The sequence below is a fragment of the Chlorocebus sabaeus genome, chromosome 22, assembly GCF_047675955.1.
Source record: "Chlorocebus sabaeus isolate Y175 chromosome 22, mChlSab1.0.hap1, whole genome shotgun sequence".
NCBI lineage: Eukaryota > Metazoa > Chordata > Mammalia > Primates > Cercopithecidae > Chlorocebus > Chlorocebus sabaeus.
The window spans coordinates 54,469,750-54,487,947 of NC_132925.1; the positions used below are offsets into that span (position 1 = coordinate 54,469,750).

Sequence of the window (18,198 nt, forward strand, 5' to 3'; positions counted from 1 at the left end):
AGCCAGCAATAGAGGAGCTGACTGAAAGGAAACAAAAGCTTGCTGGGGATTTACAGAGTAGTATTTATGATGTATGCTGTATGCTGAAGAGGGCTTTGTGCAGTACTGATAATGCCAAAATTGCAGTGAGCTAACTTGTAGGTGTCCGGTGATAAGTTGGGTGCAGAGGGCTGCATGTCCTGCACCATGAAAAAAGGCAGACTTATATACTTTGTCTTTGCTTTCTTTGCTCCCACCACTCTGACTCCTTTTCCCTAATTAGGATTCCACAATGTGGATTCTAAAGATGTCTCAGAAAATAATTTCCAAGGAGCATGAACTGAAATCCAATGTTGGTTTGTAATGGCAACATCTTATCAAGCCCCCAAACCAATATGTCTTTAGATTCTACAAATGGGGACTCAAGGAACAAGGTGAGGGGAAATCCACAAGATCTTATTTGTACCAAATGTATAAAGTTCCTGACAGGAATGACACAGCAATGTAGACACCTGCATTGTCTAGTGCCTATATCAGGAGCAGATAAAGAAAAACGCATTCTAAAAGAATCAGGGCTCCCTTTTTGTGCAAAGATTTCTAGAATTTTATCTCTAGGCAATCCTTAATTTTTAACAACAGACTGTAATAGCTAGGATCACAATCCAGCAAAAAATATACATGGTATTATATACAGTCACGATTAGAAGGGAACATGGAAAAGTAGCAAAACACATTTGCTTATTTCTCTCATAGTTGCAACGTCTACTGTTAAAATGATGTCTATGAGATGTAACACTTCGTTAGTTAGCAAGATTAACTGATCTCAGACCACAGAAGTCAGAATTTCCATGTGTACCTGTCTGCTGCCATGATGCCAGCCATGGTGACAGCACCAATAATCCCAATGAGTTTGTACTTGAATACGGTGCTAGAGAGCTGCTTTCTTATCACCAAGTGCATGTCATCCTGCAATGAGATGATGAAGAAAGATGAAAATGCTGGAATGCCACAGCAAAAGAAGGTATGGCTTTTATTGTTTACTAACTGTTTTTTATTTTTGTTTTTTTTGAGAGGGAGTTTTGTTCTTGTTGCCCAGGCTAGAGTGCAAAGACACAATCTCGGCTCACTGCAACCTCTGCCTCCCAAGTTCAAACGATTCTCCTGCCTCAGCCTCCTGGGTAACTGGGATTACAGGTGCCCGCCACCACGACCGGCTAATTTTGTATTTTTAGTAGAGATGGGGTTTCACCATGTTGGCTAGGCTGGTGTTGAACTCCTGACCTCAGGTGATCCACCCGCCCTGGCCTTCCAAAGTGCTAGGATTACAGGTGTGAACCACCATAACTAGCCCTGTGTGTCTTCAGCAAGTCAATTCATCTCTCCAAGTTTTAATTTTTACATCAGTGAAATGGGGAAGTTTTTTTTTTTTTTTTTGAGAAGGAGTCTCACTCTGTCACCCAGGCTAGAGTGCAGTGGCACCATCTTGGCTCACTGCAAGCTCCGCCTCCCGGGTTCACGCCATTCTCCTGCCTCAGTCTTCTGAGTAGCTGGGACTACAAGCGCCCACCACCACGCCTGGCTAATTTTTTGTATTTTTAGTAGAGACGGGGTTTCACCGTGTTAGCCAGGATGGTCTCGATCTCCTGACCTTGTGACCCACCCACTTTGGCCTCCCAAAGTGCTCGGATTACAGGTGTGAGCCACCGCGCCCGGCCCGAAATGGGGAAGGTTGTTTTAAGGATTAGAGATAAATCATAAAAAACTTCTAGAACATGAGAACACTTGGACACAGGAAGGGGAACATCACACACCGGGGCCTGTCATGGGGTCGGGGGAGCAGGGAGGGATAGCGTTAGGAGATATACTTAACGTAAATGATGAGTTAATGGGTGCAGCACACCAACATGGCACATGTATACATATGTAACAAACCTGCACGTTGCACACATGTACCCTAGAACTTAAATTAGAAACAAAAAACAAAAACCAAAAAAACCAAAAAACCTTATAGAACAGTGCCTGGCACATGACAGACATTCAATAATAATATACTTTATTTTATTTTATTTTTTTTATTTTTTATTTTTTTTCTGAGATGGAGTCTTGCTCTGTCACCCAGGCTGGAGTGCAGTGGCACGATCTTGGCTCACTGCAAGTTCCGCCTCCTGGGTTCATGCCATTCTCCTGTCTCAGCCTCCCGAGTAGCTAGGACTACAGGTGCCTGTCACCATGCTTGGCTAATTTTTTGTAATTTTAGTAGAGACAGGGTTTCACTGTGTTAGCCAGGATGGTCTCGATCTCCTGACCTCGTGATCTACCCGCCTCGGCCTCCCAAAGTGCTGGGATTACAGGTGTGAGCCACTGCGCCTGGCCAATAATACCTTTTATTGTTATTATTTCTATAAGGATATGAAAATTATAATAACGTCGATGACTGCTCAGCTAAAATAATGAACTAGAATAAAATACTCAGGTAAAGATTTAAACATGGAAGCAAGGCTGGGTGAAGTGGCTCATACCCGTCATCCTAACACTTTGGGAGGCTGAGGCAGCTGAATTGCTTGAACCCAGGAGTTCAAGACCAGCCTGGTAACATGGCAAAACCTCGTTTCTACAGAAAATACAAAAACTAGTCAGCTGTGGTAGTGCATGCCTGAGGTCCTGGCTACTCGGAACGCTGGGGTGGGAGGATCACCTGAGCCTGGGAAGTCAAGAATACAGTGAGTCAGGATCATGCCACTATACTCTAGCCTGGGTGACAGAGCCAGACACTGTCTCAAAAGAAAATAAAATAAATAAACATTGCTGAAAACTTTAAAGACATAAGTAAACAGAAAGAGCTATTGTCTTTGTGGACTGGAAGACACTCAATATTGTTAAGATGACAATACCATTCAAAGTGATTCAGCGCAATCCTTATCAAAGTCCCACAACACGTTTTGCAGAAATAGAAAGATCCACACTAAAATTCACATGGAATTTCACGGGACCCCAAACTGCCAAAACCTTGACAAAAAACAAAGTTGGAGGGCTCACACTTCCTGATTTTAATATTAATACAAAGCTACAGTAGTCAAAACAGTGTGGTGATGGCAGGACAGACATATAGACCAATGAAACAGAACACAGAGTTCAAAGATAAGTCTTCATATATGTGACAAATTGATTTTTGACAAGGGTTCCAAAATCATTTCAATGGTGAAAGGACCATCTTTTCAACAAATGGCACTGGAAAAAACTGGATATCCATCTGCAAAAGAATGAAGTTAAATCCTTAAAATATTAAAATATGCTATATACAAAAATTAACACAAAGTGGATCAAAGACCTAAATTTAAGAGCTAAAACTTTCTCTTAGAAGAAAATAAAAGAAAACCTTCATGACCTTGGATTCTGCAATGGTATCTTAAGCATGACAACCAAAAGGACAAGCAACACAGGAAAAAAAATTGATAGAGTGTGGGTCGCACAGCTTTGGAGTGGCAACCTTTGTGGCGTCAGTGACGAAAAAGAGATTAAATATGGGTGATGTTGAGAAAGGTAAGAAGATTTTTGTTCGGAAGTGTGCCCAGTGCCACACGGTAGAAAAGGGAGGCAAGCACAAGACTGGGCCTAATCTCCATGGTCTCTTCGCGCGGAAGACAGGTCAGGCCATTGGATTCTCTTACACAGATGCCAAGAAGAACAAAGGCATCACCTGGGGAGAGGATAAACTGATGGAGTATTTGGAGAATCCCAAAAAGAAAAATGATCTTTGCCGGAATTAAGAAGGCAGAAGGGGCAGACTTGATAATTTATCTCAAAAAAGCTACTAAGGAGTAATAATTGGCCACTGCCTTATTTATTACAAAACAAATGTCTCATGACTTTTTTATGTGTACCATACTTTAATAGATCTCATACAGAATTCAGATCATGAATGACTGACAGAATATTTTGTTGGGTGGTCCTCATTTAAAACTAAGATTGGCTTGTGGTTAAATGAATATTTTCAGTTTTTTGAATTTTAATAGTAATTCCAATTCAGTAAATGGTATCACTGTTTACCCCTTCTAAAAATATGATTAGACTTCGTTAGTAATGTTCAACTTTTCACAAAGACGGCGAGTGCCATCTTAAAACTTAACGGAGGTTGGGTGCAGTAGCTCACGCCTGTAATCACAGCACTTTGAGAGGCTGAGACAGGCAGATCATGAGGTCAAGAGACTGAGATCATCCTGGCCAACATGGTGAAACCCCGTCTCTACTAAAAATACAAAAATTAACTGGGTGTTGTGGTGCGTGCCTGTAGTCCCAGCTACAGGGGAGGCGGAGGCAGGAGAATTGCTTGAACCTGGGAGGTAGAGGTTGGAGTGAGCCGAGATTGTGCCACTGCACTCCAGCCTAGCGATACAGTGAGACTCCATCTCAAAAAAAAAAAGAAAAAGAAAAAGAAAAAAAATAGACAAATTTGACTTTATTGAAACTAAATACTTTTGGGCATCAAAGGACACTATCAAGGGAGTAAAAACCCATAGAATGGGAGAAAATATTTACAAATCATTTATCTGATAAGGGATCAATATCCAGAATACATAAATAACTCCTATACCTCAATGGCGACAAAAACCTAATATAAAAATGGGCAAAGGGCTGAGCACGGTGGCTCGTGCCTGTGATGCCAGCACTTTGGGAGGCAGAGGTGGGTGGATCTCCTGAGCTCAAGAGTTCCAGACCAGTCTGGGTAACATGACGAAACCTCATGTCTACCAAAATTACAAAAAATTAGCTGGGCATGGTAGTGCGCGCACCTGTGGTCCCAGCTACTCAGGAGGCTGACATGGGAGGATCGCTTGAGCCTAGGAAGTGGAGGTTGCAGTGAGCCAAGATCACACCACTGCACTCCAATGTGTGTGACAGAGTGAGACCCCATCTCTAAAACAAAACAAACAAAAATGGGTAAAGGACTTGAATAGACATTTCTACAAAAATATAGAAATGGCCAAGAAGTACGTGAAAAGATGCTTAACATCATCAGTCATTAGGAAATGCAAATCAAACCACAATGAGATACCACTTCGTACTCATCAGGATGATTATAATTAAAAAACAGGGCCTGGCGAGGTGGCAGGTACCTGTAGTCCCAGGTACTCAGGAGGCTGAGTTGGGAAGACTGCTTAAGCACGGGATTTTCAGGTGGCAGTGAAGTATGATCACGCCACTGCACTGCAGCTTGGGTGACAGAGCAAGACCCTATCTAAAAATAATAATAATTTTTAAAATTAATTAATTAATAAAAATCTAAAGAAATTTTTAAGAAAGGAAAATAAATGTTGGCAAGGATATGGAGAAATTGGAACCTACATACATTGTTGGTGGGAATGTAAAATTATGCAGCTGCTATGGAAAGCAGTTTGGTGGTTCCTCAAAATGGTAAACATATGGTCATCATATGATCCAGCAATTCCACTCTTAGAAATATACCCTAAAGAACTGAAGATAGGGACTCAAACAAATATTTGTAAACCAATGGTCACAGCAACATTATTCAAATGGCCAAAAGGTGGAAACAACCCAATAGTCCATCAATGGATGAATGGATAAACAAAATGTGTTATAAACAAAGAATGGGGGCTGGGCGCAGTGGCTCACGCCTGCAGTCCTAGCACTTTGGCAGGCCAAGGCAGGTGGATCTCCTGAGGTGAGGAGTTCGAGACCAGCCTGGCCAATATGGCAAAATTCCATCTCTACTAAAAATACAAAACTTAGCCTGGCGTGGTAGTGCATGCCTATAACCCCAGCTGCTTGGGAGGCTAAGGCAAGAGAATTGTTTGAACCCAGGAGGCAAAGGTTATGGTAAGCCGAGATTGTGCCATTGCACTCAAGCCTGGGTGACAGAGTGAGACTCCGTCTCTACAAAACAAAACAAAACAATAACAAAAACAAAGAATGGAATTATTACAGCTGTAATGGGAAAAAAGTTCTGATGCATGCTACAACATACATGAACCTTGAAAATATTATGCTAAGTGAAATAAGTGAGACACAAAAGGATACATATCGTATGATTCCATTTATATGAGACATCTAGAATGAACGAATCCATAGACAGAATGTGATTAGTGATTATTAGAGGGTGGGGAGAGGAAGATGGTGAATTATTGCCTAATGGGTACAAAGTTTGCTTGGGACGATCAGAAAGTTCTAGAAATGGATAGTGGTAATGGTTGTATAACACTGTGAATATACTTAATGCTACTAAATTGTACCCTTAAAAACAGCTTAAATATTCTATTTTATGTTATGTATATTTTATCAAAATTCAAAAATAAAATACAATGATGAAGTAGCTTTATATTGCTGATTTGAAGGAATCTCCAAAATAAACTGCTAAATGCAAAAGGTAAGATGTAGAACAAGAAGGGAAAGGAAACTACAGGTAAATACAAATTTGTAAATTCTCAGAACGTCTCAGAAGGTTATAAAGAGGGAGACAAACCAGGTGCCTAGAGGAGAGAAGAAGTGAGAGTTATTTTTCACTGGATACCCTTCTATATGTTTTGAATTTTGTATGACACATGTATATTACCTAGTCCAAAAATTTTTTTAATTAAAAAAATGTGCTGACTGGGAATCCAAGAAAGGGGGAAGAAAAGATAAAAAAATATGCTGGTTGTTCAAAGCCACAGTCCAGTATGAATTACTGCCATAAGGTAGCACTAATGATACAAACGAGTTACAAGTTATGATTCCAATCTAATCTCTTCCTTTTGTTTTATTTATTTATTTATTTATTTAGAGATAGAGTCTCATTCTCTTGCCCAGGCTGGAGTGCAGTTGGCACAATCATGGCTCACTGTAGCCTCAACTCCCAGGGCTCAATGGATCCTCCCACCTCAGCCTCCTGAGTAGCTAGGATTACAGGTGTGTGCCACCACACCTGGCTAATTTTTGTATGTTTTTGTAGAGACAGGGTTTCACCATTGTGCCCAGGCTGGTCTCAAACTCCTGGGCACATATGATTCGCCTGCCTTGGCCTCCCAAAGTGCTGGGATTACAGCCTGGCTTTTTCAGTGAATGGTGTCCACAAACGAAAGCAAGCCCACGTGAAGTTCACATTAGATGGAGATGTTTCTTAGGAAACAAGGCAATTCTGTGTCCCCACTGCACTCGGAACCTGAACAGTTTCATGGTTATCTGATCACAGACCCATCTCTTCCCTAATAAACAATGCTTTTCGAGGGCAGAGGATCTAATATATCAGTGCCTGGCACAGGATAGGCACTTAATGTTTGTGGTAAGAATTAAAAAATGCTGGTACTATGGCTATTTCCACTACTATACACTAGCAAATCTATCATTTGCTTGTTTGGTTTTTTTTCCTAGCAAATTTCAAGTAAAGAGGTTTAAAATTAATACAAAATAGTAAAAATACAAAAATTAGCCGAGTATGGTGGCATGTACCTGTAGTCCCAGCTACTTGGGAGGCTGAGGCAGGATAATCGCTTGAACCCAGGAGGCGGAGGTTGCACTGAGCCGAGATCATGCCAACTGCACTCCAGTCTAGGAGACAGAGCTAGACTCCATTTCAAAAAAAAAAAAAGAATCTTTCCCAACATTGCCTCTTACCTGGATGTGGCTGCTGGCTTCATTCTGTTTACTAAATGCCAGTGTGCTGAGAACATAGAAGAGTTTTCGTATTTGCTGAGGGGATAAGTTATCCAGATAATCTAAAATGCCCTGTGGAAAAAATGATGCCAACAATGAGGCTAGCAGCTAACATTTTTCCCTTAAAAATCAAAACATTAAAATCCCTGTAAAAGAGGCACACATAGATAGCCAGGTATCTAAAACTTTTAAGCTCCCTTAAAAGCTCAAGTTCTAAAAGCTATGCTCAGAGCCCAAAGGTTTGATAGACTGGAAATAAACTGAGAAAACTCTTCCAGCTTTCTAAGTCTCTTATTATCAGAGACTAGGAACTATCAGGAAAGATAAAGTTATCTTCTTCACTCTAAACCACAATCCTGGGCTTTAATCATCTACTGCTTAGTCATTCTAATGCATCTCCCAGTTCTCGGTATTCTTTACCTCCACCTTTCCCCTTTTTTCAGTGAAAACAATATTCTACCAAAAGTTATGTCTTTACCCTATTCCTTGCCATATCATCCCTTCCCAGCTTCTACTCCATGAATTATTTCTCCTTTCTCTACAGATCTGGAAGGAGTCACAAGGAAACTACTTACTTTACGACCGTGGGAAATGTCTCAGCTTTTCTCATCTGTAACATGGCGATAATAATAGCTATACTACCTTTCATGGTTTGTCTGAGGATAAAGTAATAAAACAGCCTTGAAAACTTTTAATTAATTTCTGAAAAATCTCCATTTCTTCCTCTCTATTGAATGCTTTCTCTCAGCCTACAAGCAATCTCAAGCCTCCTCATCTAAAAAAATCTCCCTGGTGGCCAGGTGCGGTGGCTCACGCTTGTAATCCCAGCACTTTGGGAGGCCGAGACAGGCAGATCACGAAGTCAGGAGATCGAGACCATCCTGGCTAACACGGTCAAACCCTGTCTCTACAAAAAATACCAAAAATTAGCCAGGCGTGGTGGCGGGCACCTGTAGTCCCAGTTACTCGGGAGGCTGAGGCAGCAGAACGGTGTGAACCCGGGAGGTGGAGCTTGCAGTGAGCCAAGATCGCGCCACTGCACTCCAGCCTGGGGGACAGAGCGAGACTCCGTCTCAAAAAAAAAAAAATCTCCCTTGCAATTAGCTTCTTTCTCAAGCTACTTTTCTTATTCTGTCCTCCTTGATGCTTCTCAACATTGACTCTATTCCCCAAGTCTTCAAGTTACTGCTCTCTGGCTTCCAACCTTATAATTCAATTAACACTGTTCTCTCAGAGGTTGCCAGAGGTATCATAATCGCCAAAGACAATAGCCTCTCCTCCATCTTCAACCTCTACAGTATCCAGCACTGAGATAAATCCCTCACTCTTTTTTTGTTTGTTTGTTTTGACAGAGTTTCGCTCTTCTCGCCTAAGCTGGAGTGTGATGGCATGATCTCAGCTCACTGCAGCCTCCACCTCCTGGGTTCAAATGATTCTCCTGCCTCAGTCTCCCGAGTAGCTGGAATTACAGGCATGCACCACCACGCCCGACTAATTTTTGTATTTTTAGTAGAGGAGGGGGTTTCTCCATGTTGGTCAGGCTGGTCTCGAACTCCCAACCTCAGGTGATCCGTCCGTCTCAGCCTCCCAAAGTGCTGGGATTACAGGCGTGAGCCACCGTGCCCAGCTGTCCTCTTCTAAGCTTCTATGGTCTTCTGCCTCAAAATTACCTCAGTTGAGCTCACATTTATATGGTTCTGAATACCCAAACTAAATCTTCCACCAAAGGGTGCCCCACAGGGTTCCAAACCAGAATTTCCAACTATCCACTAACCATCTACATGTGGCTATCCCATAGTGAACTCATCATACTTCCTACAGAAGATGCACTCCCCTCCTGGTCTCTGGAAACAGCACAACCATCCACCTGGTTTCCTAACACGAAAAACTAGGACCTAGTTTTTCTGTTTCTCATTGCCACATATTCTTTTTTTTTTTTTTTTTTTTTTTTGAGACGGAGTCTTGCTCTGTCGCCCAGGCTGGAGTGCAGTGGCACGATCTCGGCTCACTGCAAGCTCCATCTCCCAGGTTCAAGTCATTCTCCTGCCTCAGCCTCTAGAGTAGCTGGGACTACAGGTGCCCACCACCACGTCCAGCTAATTTTTGTGTTTTTAGTAGAGACGGGGTTTCACCGTGTTAGCCAGGATGGTCTCGATCTCCTGACCTCATGATCCGCCCGTCTCGGCCTCCCAAAGTGCTGGGATTACACGCATGAGCCACCGCACCTGCCACATATTCTTAACAGTCACCAAGTCATGTTAATTCTAACACCAAATTGTCTTTTAAGCCATCATTTCTTCTACATTCCCGTGAGTAAAATCTGGCCCTTACTCTCACTCCCTTAGACCCTTTCAGCAGTCTCTAATCCACCCATCATATAGCCTACTGAGTTATCTCTGAATGCTGAGCAGATTAAGTCAACTCTGTGTAAAAACTGGTAATAGCTCTCTATTGTCTAGAAAATAAAGTTGAAACTCTTTAGCATGTTATTTGAGACTCTTTGCAAATTGGCCTGTCCTATGTCTTACCAGCCTCGTCTCCCATCACTCTTCTCCATATATATCCTATTCTCCAGTCATGCTTGTTTGCTTCTCATTCCTCAGTCATACCACTGACTTGGGCACCAGTTTGTTTCTGCTCAAACTCTTCTCTGCCTAGAACACACTTCCCATACTTTCTCTTGTCAGTCATTCCCATCCTTCAGCAATCACTCAAATTGTCTCTTTGAAGAATTCTCCAGCTTCCCAGGCTAAATTTAATTATTCTTGCCCTGTTTTAGCTATAGTACTTTACCAGAGAATTCACCATGTTGTATTTATAGTGACTTGCTTAGGTGTCTTAGTCTTTAACATCAAAGGCAAGGACTTACTTTACACCCACAGCACCCAGAATAAAGCTTAGCCTGTAGGTTAGGCATAAAGAAGTGTTTGCTGAATGAATCAACACATAGATAGAATAGTCACTTTTTATTTATATTGCTTGCCCATCATCTCACCTCCTTCCCACCTCCTTCCACCAATTACAGTATTCAATATCTAAAGTAAAAGAAGCCAATAAGATACCTTTACAAAGACAGCATTCATCATCATAGCAGACGGGTTTAACACTACCAACTCTAGGAGGACATCTAACGCAGTATCAACTTCAGCTTCATTCCCACTGCAGATATGGGTCACTAAGGCACCAACCACCTCCTATACAGAGGAGAGTCAACAGGACAATGTAAAACAAAATATAGAATGGCCATTCTAAAGGGATTCACCCCCAAGGCCTCTTCAATCTCTACTTCATTAAAATCACAATCAACCCAATCCCATCATCTATCATCTAGTTTTCATTAATGTTGGCTTCAGGAGATTTAGGAACATGCCAGTGTAACTTTACCATCCCGTCTTGACCTATTTCCCATATTTTATCAGTGAGCACTACCTAAGCCCTCCTGATTTTGCTCCTTGGCATAGTTTTCCTCTTTCTTTTTCCCACATGGGTTAAATTTTACCCTTTGCAAGTTGAGGTTGTACAAGATCAGTTGAAATTTCTCAAAATGATGGCACTCAAGGAACTAAAAGCGGCCGGGCGCGGTGGCTCAAGCCTCTAATCCCAGCACTTTGGGAGGCCGAGACGGGCGGATCACGAGGTCAGGAGATCGAGACCACCCTGGCTAACACGGTGAAACCCCGTCTCTACTAAAAAATACAAAAAAACTAGCCGGGCGAGGTGGCGGGCGACTGTAGTCCCAGCTACTTGGGAGGCTGAGGCAGGAGAATGGCGTAAACCCGGGAGGCGGGGCTTGCAGTGAGCTGAGATCTCACCACTGCACTCCAGCCTGGGCGACAGAGAGAGACTCTGTCTCAAAAAAAAAAAAAAGGAACTAAAAGCTTTAAAGGTTTTCTTTATATAGTACAGGCTAGACTTGCATGTTTCCAAGCAAACATGGATCATGATAGGGTCTCTAAGACATTAAGAGGGTTCAAAAATGTATTAGATGCCATTCTCCCTTTATACTGTCACTGTGTAATAGTCATAACAGAATTATATTCTCAACTGCAGCAGCTACCTCATGTCAGCTGCAACTACTGCTCTACTTTAAATGTTTAAAATCTTTTTACAAATCTTCATTTTAAAATTTCCATTCAAATGTGTTTTAACATTGTCAATAATAGGAAGAATATATGTAAAAATACAAAATAAGACACTGTTCTTTACTTGCTTTCATAAACATTTTCCACAAATACAGTCCCTCCTGTCTGGATATATGCTGTTAAAATGTGTCTTGGCTGGGCCCGATGGTTCATGCCTGTAATCCCAGCACTTTGAGAGGCTGAGGCAGGCAGATCACCTGAGGTCAGGAGTTCGAGACCAGCCTGGCCAACATGGTGAAACCCTGTCTCTACTAAAAATACAAAAAATTAGCCAGCTGTGGTGGTGTGTGCCTTTAATCACAGCTATTCAGGAGGCTGAGACAGGAGAATCTCTTGAACCTGGGAGGTGAAAGTTGCAGTGAGCCAAGATCACGCCACTGCACTCCAGCGTGGACATGAAGAGCAAAACTCCGTCTCAAAACAAAACAAAAAAAGTGTCTCATGTTTTGAAATAGATCTGGATCTTAATTTCAGACAGAATTTTAGAGCTCAGAACACAGAGTTAGATCCATCAGTTAAGTCTCTTCATTTCATCAAGGCTGGGACTAGAATTGAGCTTTCCTGAGTCCCAGTTCAGAGTTCCTTCCCCTTCAGTAAGTTCCAATCAACAAAAAATAAACATCAGATTATTTTCCCTTCCCCTGTTCCCTCCTTGCCAAAATAAATGCTTCAACGTACCTGCTGGCAATAGGTGTCAAAAAACTTAAATGCATATTTGTATAGGAGACTGCCAAATGAAATTATACTCTGGTCTAGAGAGTGAAGCATACTCTGAGCCAGCGACAGAATGGATGAACACATATCCTTAAGAACCTTGAGTGGGGAAGAGTAGAGAGAGAAAAGGAGCTATAAGAAGCAGTTAGTACACAAGCTAAGAGTTGCTTATCCTTTTGGAATGTCACACTTCTCCTCTCTAACTCTCATTTTAACTTGAGAAATCTTAATCTTTGCTTTACACAAAAATAATCCTTCACCATTCCGAGATTACTCTCAGCATCAATGGGATTCCACGTTTGGATAATAATTGACCTTTAAGCTCAAAGAAGTTAAATTATAAGCCTAATAGTACGTTCCAATCTGCTCAATTTGGGATTGGAGGCCAGCTCTTCTAAATTCCAGTTTCCCCATGCAATCACACTACCCCCCCAGGGACGTTCCACCTTGGTTATAATTTGAAGTTGGTCTATAAGGTTCAATGCGAACTAAACTGATTTTTTTTAAAAGAAGATCAAGCAGAGAAGTGATCATACCCTACCAATAATGCAATATACATAGACATTAATAGACCCAGACTAACCAGTTAATAAACATAGCTTCTTTATTGATACCGTAAGTTTTAAAAATCTTATACTCAGCTGGGTATAATGCTTTATTGGGGAAAATACAATGAAAAATTACATATAGTTTCTGTGTCTAGAAAATTATAGCCCAAAACATATATAACTGGCAGAAATAAACACAGAAAGAACTGCAAGATAAAATAATACAACTGCTAAATCTATACCTAAATGTAAAATTTAAGACCCAATGAGGTATTCTCATTAGCTCCTAACCCAAACCCCAAAAGACTGGCCCATCCAGTTTTCTAAGTTCTATACTGTTAATACCCTGAATGTTCAGCTGGCAAAACACTATTCCCAGCTTATAAAATTCCACTTTGAATAATTTACACTTCCAGAGGAATTATCACCTAAATTCTACAGTTTTGAATGGCCAAAGAGTGATAGTTCAAATAGGTTCATATTTACGTTTCTACTAGTTTCTACAGGCTGGTCCTTTACCCCTCAAGGTTTTCGTAAGCTACTTAAATAGGATACGGACGGTCAGTTTGTCAAAGTTGCAAACTGCATTGAGATAGACAATTAAAATAATTAATGAAAAATAAAATTCAAAAATCTCAATGGGTTTGAACAATGGACTGAAATAAGATAAAATTTTACATGGGAGCTATAAAGCTTTCCGTTTTAGATTAAAGATCAATAGTCTCTGACACTTACTAAGTAATGAACAGAGAATGTACTCTGGAGCAGCTGTTCTTGAATGCAGCCTGATCGAATCTTATTTCTTAGCACCCTTTCAATGTACTTCTTTGTCTGAGTATTGGTGCTATAGATGATGAAAAGCATCACCAGGTCAAACACCTATTGTCAATAAATATGCAATAATAGAAAAATAGTTAACAAATCAGTACATTCGCTACAATTAAACAGCAGCTTTTCCCCGTTAAAACACAGAATGGATAATGCTCATTTGTTCCACACACTCCCCTGGGAGTATCTACACTTTTCACAAAACCCAGAAATATTTTTCAGAGAAACAAAGTGCCACAACTATTAACCACTAGTACCTCTTAAGAATACAGAGCAGCCGGGCGTGGTGGCTCACGCCTGTAATCCCAGCTCTCAGGGAGGCAGAGGCGGGAGGATAGCTTGAGCCCAGGAGTTCGAGACCTGCCTGGGTAATATAGCAAGATCCCGTTCTCCACAAAAAGGAAACAAACAAACAAAAAAATACAAGAATACAGAGCAGGCCGGGCATGGTGGCTCATGCCTGTAATCCCAGCACTTTCGGAGGCCAAGGCGGGCGGATCACAAGGTCAGGAGATCGAGACCATCCTGGCTAATACGGTGTGAAACCCCGTCTCTACTAAAAACACAAAAAATTAGCCGGGTGTGGCAGCGTGCGCCTGTAGTCCCAGCTGCTGGGGAGGCTGAGGCAGGAGAATGGTGTGAACCCGGGAGGCGGAGCTTGCAGTGAGCCAAGACGGCGCCACTGCACTCCAGCCTGGGTGACAGAGTGAGACTCTGTCTCAAAAACAAAAACAAAAACAAACAAAAGAATACAGAGCAATATACATGAAAGTGATATTATTACAGATGTAACTCTGAACATTTTGACATTTATTAAAAGAAAGATTCAATCACTTGCCAACTCCAGTGTGTATTTGTTGCCAACTACAGTATGTATTTTCACTATTACTAGGAAAATTACTAGGCCGGGCGAGGTGGCTCACGCCTGTAATCCCAGCAATTTGGGAGGCCGAGACAGGTGGATCATGAGGTCAGGAGTTCAAGACCAGCCTGGCCAAGATGCTGAAACTCTGTCTCTACTAAAAATACAAAACTTAGGGGGGCAAGGTGGCACGCACCTGTAATCCCAGCTAGTTGGGAAGCTGAGGCAGGAGAATTGCTTGAACCCGGGTACCAGAGGTTGCAGTGAGCCAAGATCGAGCCACTGCACTGGAGCCTGGGTGACAGAGCAAGACTTTGTCTCAAAAAAAAAAAAAAAAAAAGGAAAATTACTTTGTAAAAAGTTGGAAAGAATATAAATGCCCATCAATACGGGAAAGGTTCAATAAATTATGAGTTATTTTAACTTTTGGAATATTACACAGTCATCAAAAAGAATAAGCCATGCAGGGTGCAGTGGCTCATGCCTGTAATCCCAGCACTTTGGGAGGCTGAGGTGGGCAGATTACCTGAGGTCAGGAGTTTGAGACTAGCCTGGCCAACATGGTGAAACCCCATCTCTACCAAAAATACTCACAAAAAAATTAGTCAGTCATGGTGGCAGGTGCCTGTAATCCCAGCTACTCGGGAAGCTGTGGCAAGTGAATCACTTATACCTGGGAGGTGGAGGTTACAGTGAGCCAAGATTATGCCATTGCACTCTAGCCTAAGTGACAGAGCAAAGCTCTATCTAAAAAGAAAAAATTTTAATTAAAAAATTAACAAACAAACAAAAAGAATAAGCTAGACCAGGGGTCCGCAATCCCTGGACCACAGAGTCTGTGGTCTGCTAGGAACCAAGCTGCACAGCAGGAGGTGAGGGGCGGTCAAGTGGGCATTACCACCTGAGATCCTTTTCCTGTCAGAATAGTGGCAGCATTAGATTCTCATGGGAGTGTGAACCCTATTGTGAACTGCACATGCACAGGATCTAGGCTGCACATTCCTTATGAGAATCTAAGTAGTGCCTGATGATCTAAGGTGGAACTGTTTCATCCTGACTGTTCATGAACTGTTCATGCCCTGACACGATTTCATGATTTCATGGATGTGGAAAAACTCTCTTCCATGAAACCAGTCCCTGGTGCCAAAAAGGTTAGGGACTGCTGAGCCATACTATATTTTTTGACAGAGAAAAGACATTTCTGATATGAAGTGGAAAAAACAGCAACCTGCAAAAGGATAATCAGGCTGGGCATGGTGGTTCATGCCTATAATCCCACTGTTTTGGGAGGCTGAGGAGGGAGGCTCACTTGAGCCCAGGAGGTGGAGGCAACAGTGAGCTATGATTATGCCACTGGTACTCCAGCCTGGTGACAGAGTGAGACCCTGTCTCTTTAACCACTACCAACACCACCCATAATCATAGTTAAGATTCTGCTTTTGCAAAAACAATATATAAACATATATATGTGTAGGTATAAGAGTACACCTGTACTTCCACGCAATTACCGCTTGTATATGAAGAGAAAAAATTTAGAATGATTATCCCTGAGGAATGGGACAGAGAGTGGAGAAAAACTGTATTTTTTATATCTGTAGTTTCCTTGTGGGTTTTTCTCCACAATTAGCTTGTTTACCTAAGTTTAAAAAAGAAAAATTTGAGGGCTGGGAGCAGTGGCTCATGCCTATAATCCCAGCACTTTGGGAGGCCCAAGCAGGAGGATCACTTGAAGCTAAAAAGTTGAGACCATGCCGGGTGCAGTGGCTCACGCCTGTAATCCCAGCACTTTGGCAGGCTGAGGCAGGCAGATCACGAGGTCAGGAGATCGAGACCATCCTGGCTAACACGGTGAAACTCTGTCTCTACTAAAAATACAAAAAAAAAAAATTAGCCAGGCATGGTGGCAGGCGCCTGTAGTCCCAGCTACTCAGGAGAATGGCATGAACCCGGGAGGCATAGCTTGCAGTAAGCCGAGATCACGCCACTGCACTTCAGCCTGGGTGACAGAATGAGACTCTGTCTCAAAAAAAAAAAAAAAAAAAAAAATTTCAGACCAGTCTGGGCAACACAGCAAGACCTCATCTATATAAAAAATAAAAAACTGGCCTGGCATGGTGGGTCACACCTGTAATCCCAGCACTTTGGGAGGTCGAGGTGGGCGGATCACCTGAGGTCAGGAGTTTGAGACCAGCCTGGCCAACATGGTGAAATCCCGTCTCTACTAAAAATGCAAAAATTAGCTGGGCGTGGTGGCAGGCACCTATAATCCCAGCTACTAGGGAGGCTGAGGCAGGAGAACTGCTTAAACCCAGGGGGCGGAGGTTGTAGTGAGCTGAGATTGTGCCACATCACTCTAGCCTGGGCAAAAGAGCGAAACACCATCTCAAAAAAAATAATAATAAAAATAATAAATAAATAAATAAAACAATTAGCCAGGCCTGGTGGTGCTTGCCTGTAGTCCCAGCTACTCCGAAGATTGAGGTGGGAGGATCACTTGAACCCAGGAGTTTGAGGCTGCAGGGAGCTATGATGCTACCACTGCACTCCAGCTTGGGTGACAGAGCAAGACTTAGTCTCTTGAAAAACAAAACAAGACAAAAAAAGAGAAAACATTGGGAGTGTATTCAGGGCAACTTCAGTCTATGCTTCCAGGGAAAAAAAAAACAAAACAGTTAAAAAGGAAAGCAGGACAAACAAGAAAAAACAAAACAAATTTTACTGCTTCTCTTAACTGATTGTCCCACTCCTGAGGACACCAAAATTGAGAGTTATTAGACCAGAATACAGTCATTAAAGATAACAATGAAGACAAAGCAGACACTTGAAATATTTATGACAGGAGAAAAATTATAAAGAAAAAAATAAGAATAGAAATTATATTTATACAATGATTACAAATATGTAAAAATAGGAATACAGAGAGCCACGGTGGTAAATTTATGTTTATCCAAAACCAAAAACAGTGTGTTGGAGTATTTCGATATTTTTCACCAGAAAAAATTCTGAATTTTCATTGCTTTATTCGGCATCATGAAAGTTTTTAAGATAGTCATCCAAAAATTGGCTAACACAACTAACAAAAATTCCACAAAACAGATTCCAACCAAAGAAAAATCTTTAAAGGCAACCAATCAAAACCTAAGGAACTCAATCATCTGGCTTTTTTTTTTGAGATGGAGTCTTGCACTGTTGCCCAGGCTGGAGTGCAGTGGTGCGTGACACCAGGCCAGGCTAATTTTTTTATTTTTTTATTTTCTTTTAGAGACAGGGTTTCACTACATTGGCCAGGCTGGTCTCAAACTCCTGACCTCAGATGATCCACCTCCTGAAGTACTGGGATTATAGATGTGAGCCACAGCACCCAGCCAACCATCTGGCTTTCTCATGGAAGGTACTTCTAGATTAGAGACATAAGATCCAGTACCACTGCCTTGACAGTGGACAGACTGATTTACTCCAGTCAGGTCTACATGGGCAA

General features: G+C 41.8%; 1 protein-coding gene and 1 pseudogene across 9 annotated transcripts in view; one reads left to right on the top strand and one right to left on the bottom strand.

Annotated features, from left to right (window-relative positions):
* FANCD2 (FA complementation group D2) overlaps positions 1–18,198 on the bottom strand; it is a 73,689-nt gene that overhangs the window by 35,757 nt on the left and 19,734 nt on the right. For 7 of the 9 annotated variants that reach the window (XM_038003588.2, XM_073009861.1, XM_038003586.2 and 4 more), the window contains exons 15-19: positions 13,766–13,909; positions 12,447–12,581; positions 10,689–10,820; positions 7,588–7,698; positions 836–945 (exon numbers count right to left, since the gene is read on the bottom strand). In XM_038003588.2, the coding sequence (XP_037859516.1) occupies positions 836–945; positions 7,588–7,698; positions 10,689–10,820; positions 12,447–12,581; positions 13,766–13,909 (632 nt within the window). Of the gene's footprint in view, positions 1–835; positions 946–3,002; positions 3,230–7,587; positions 7,699–10,688; positions 10,821–12,446; positions 12,582–13,765; positions 13,910–18,198 lie in introns of those variants that run through there. The other 2 variants (XM_073009862.1, XM_038003591.2) reach the window with 1 other exon arrangement.
* On the top strand, positions 3,501–3,904 carry LOC103227993 (cytochrome c-like; annotated as a pseudogene).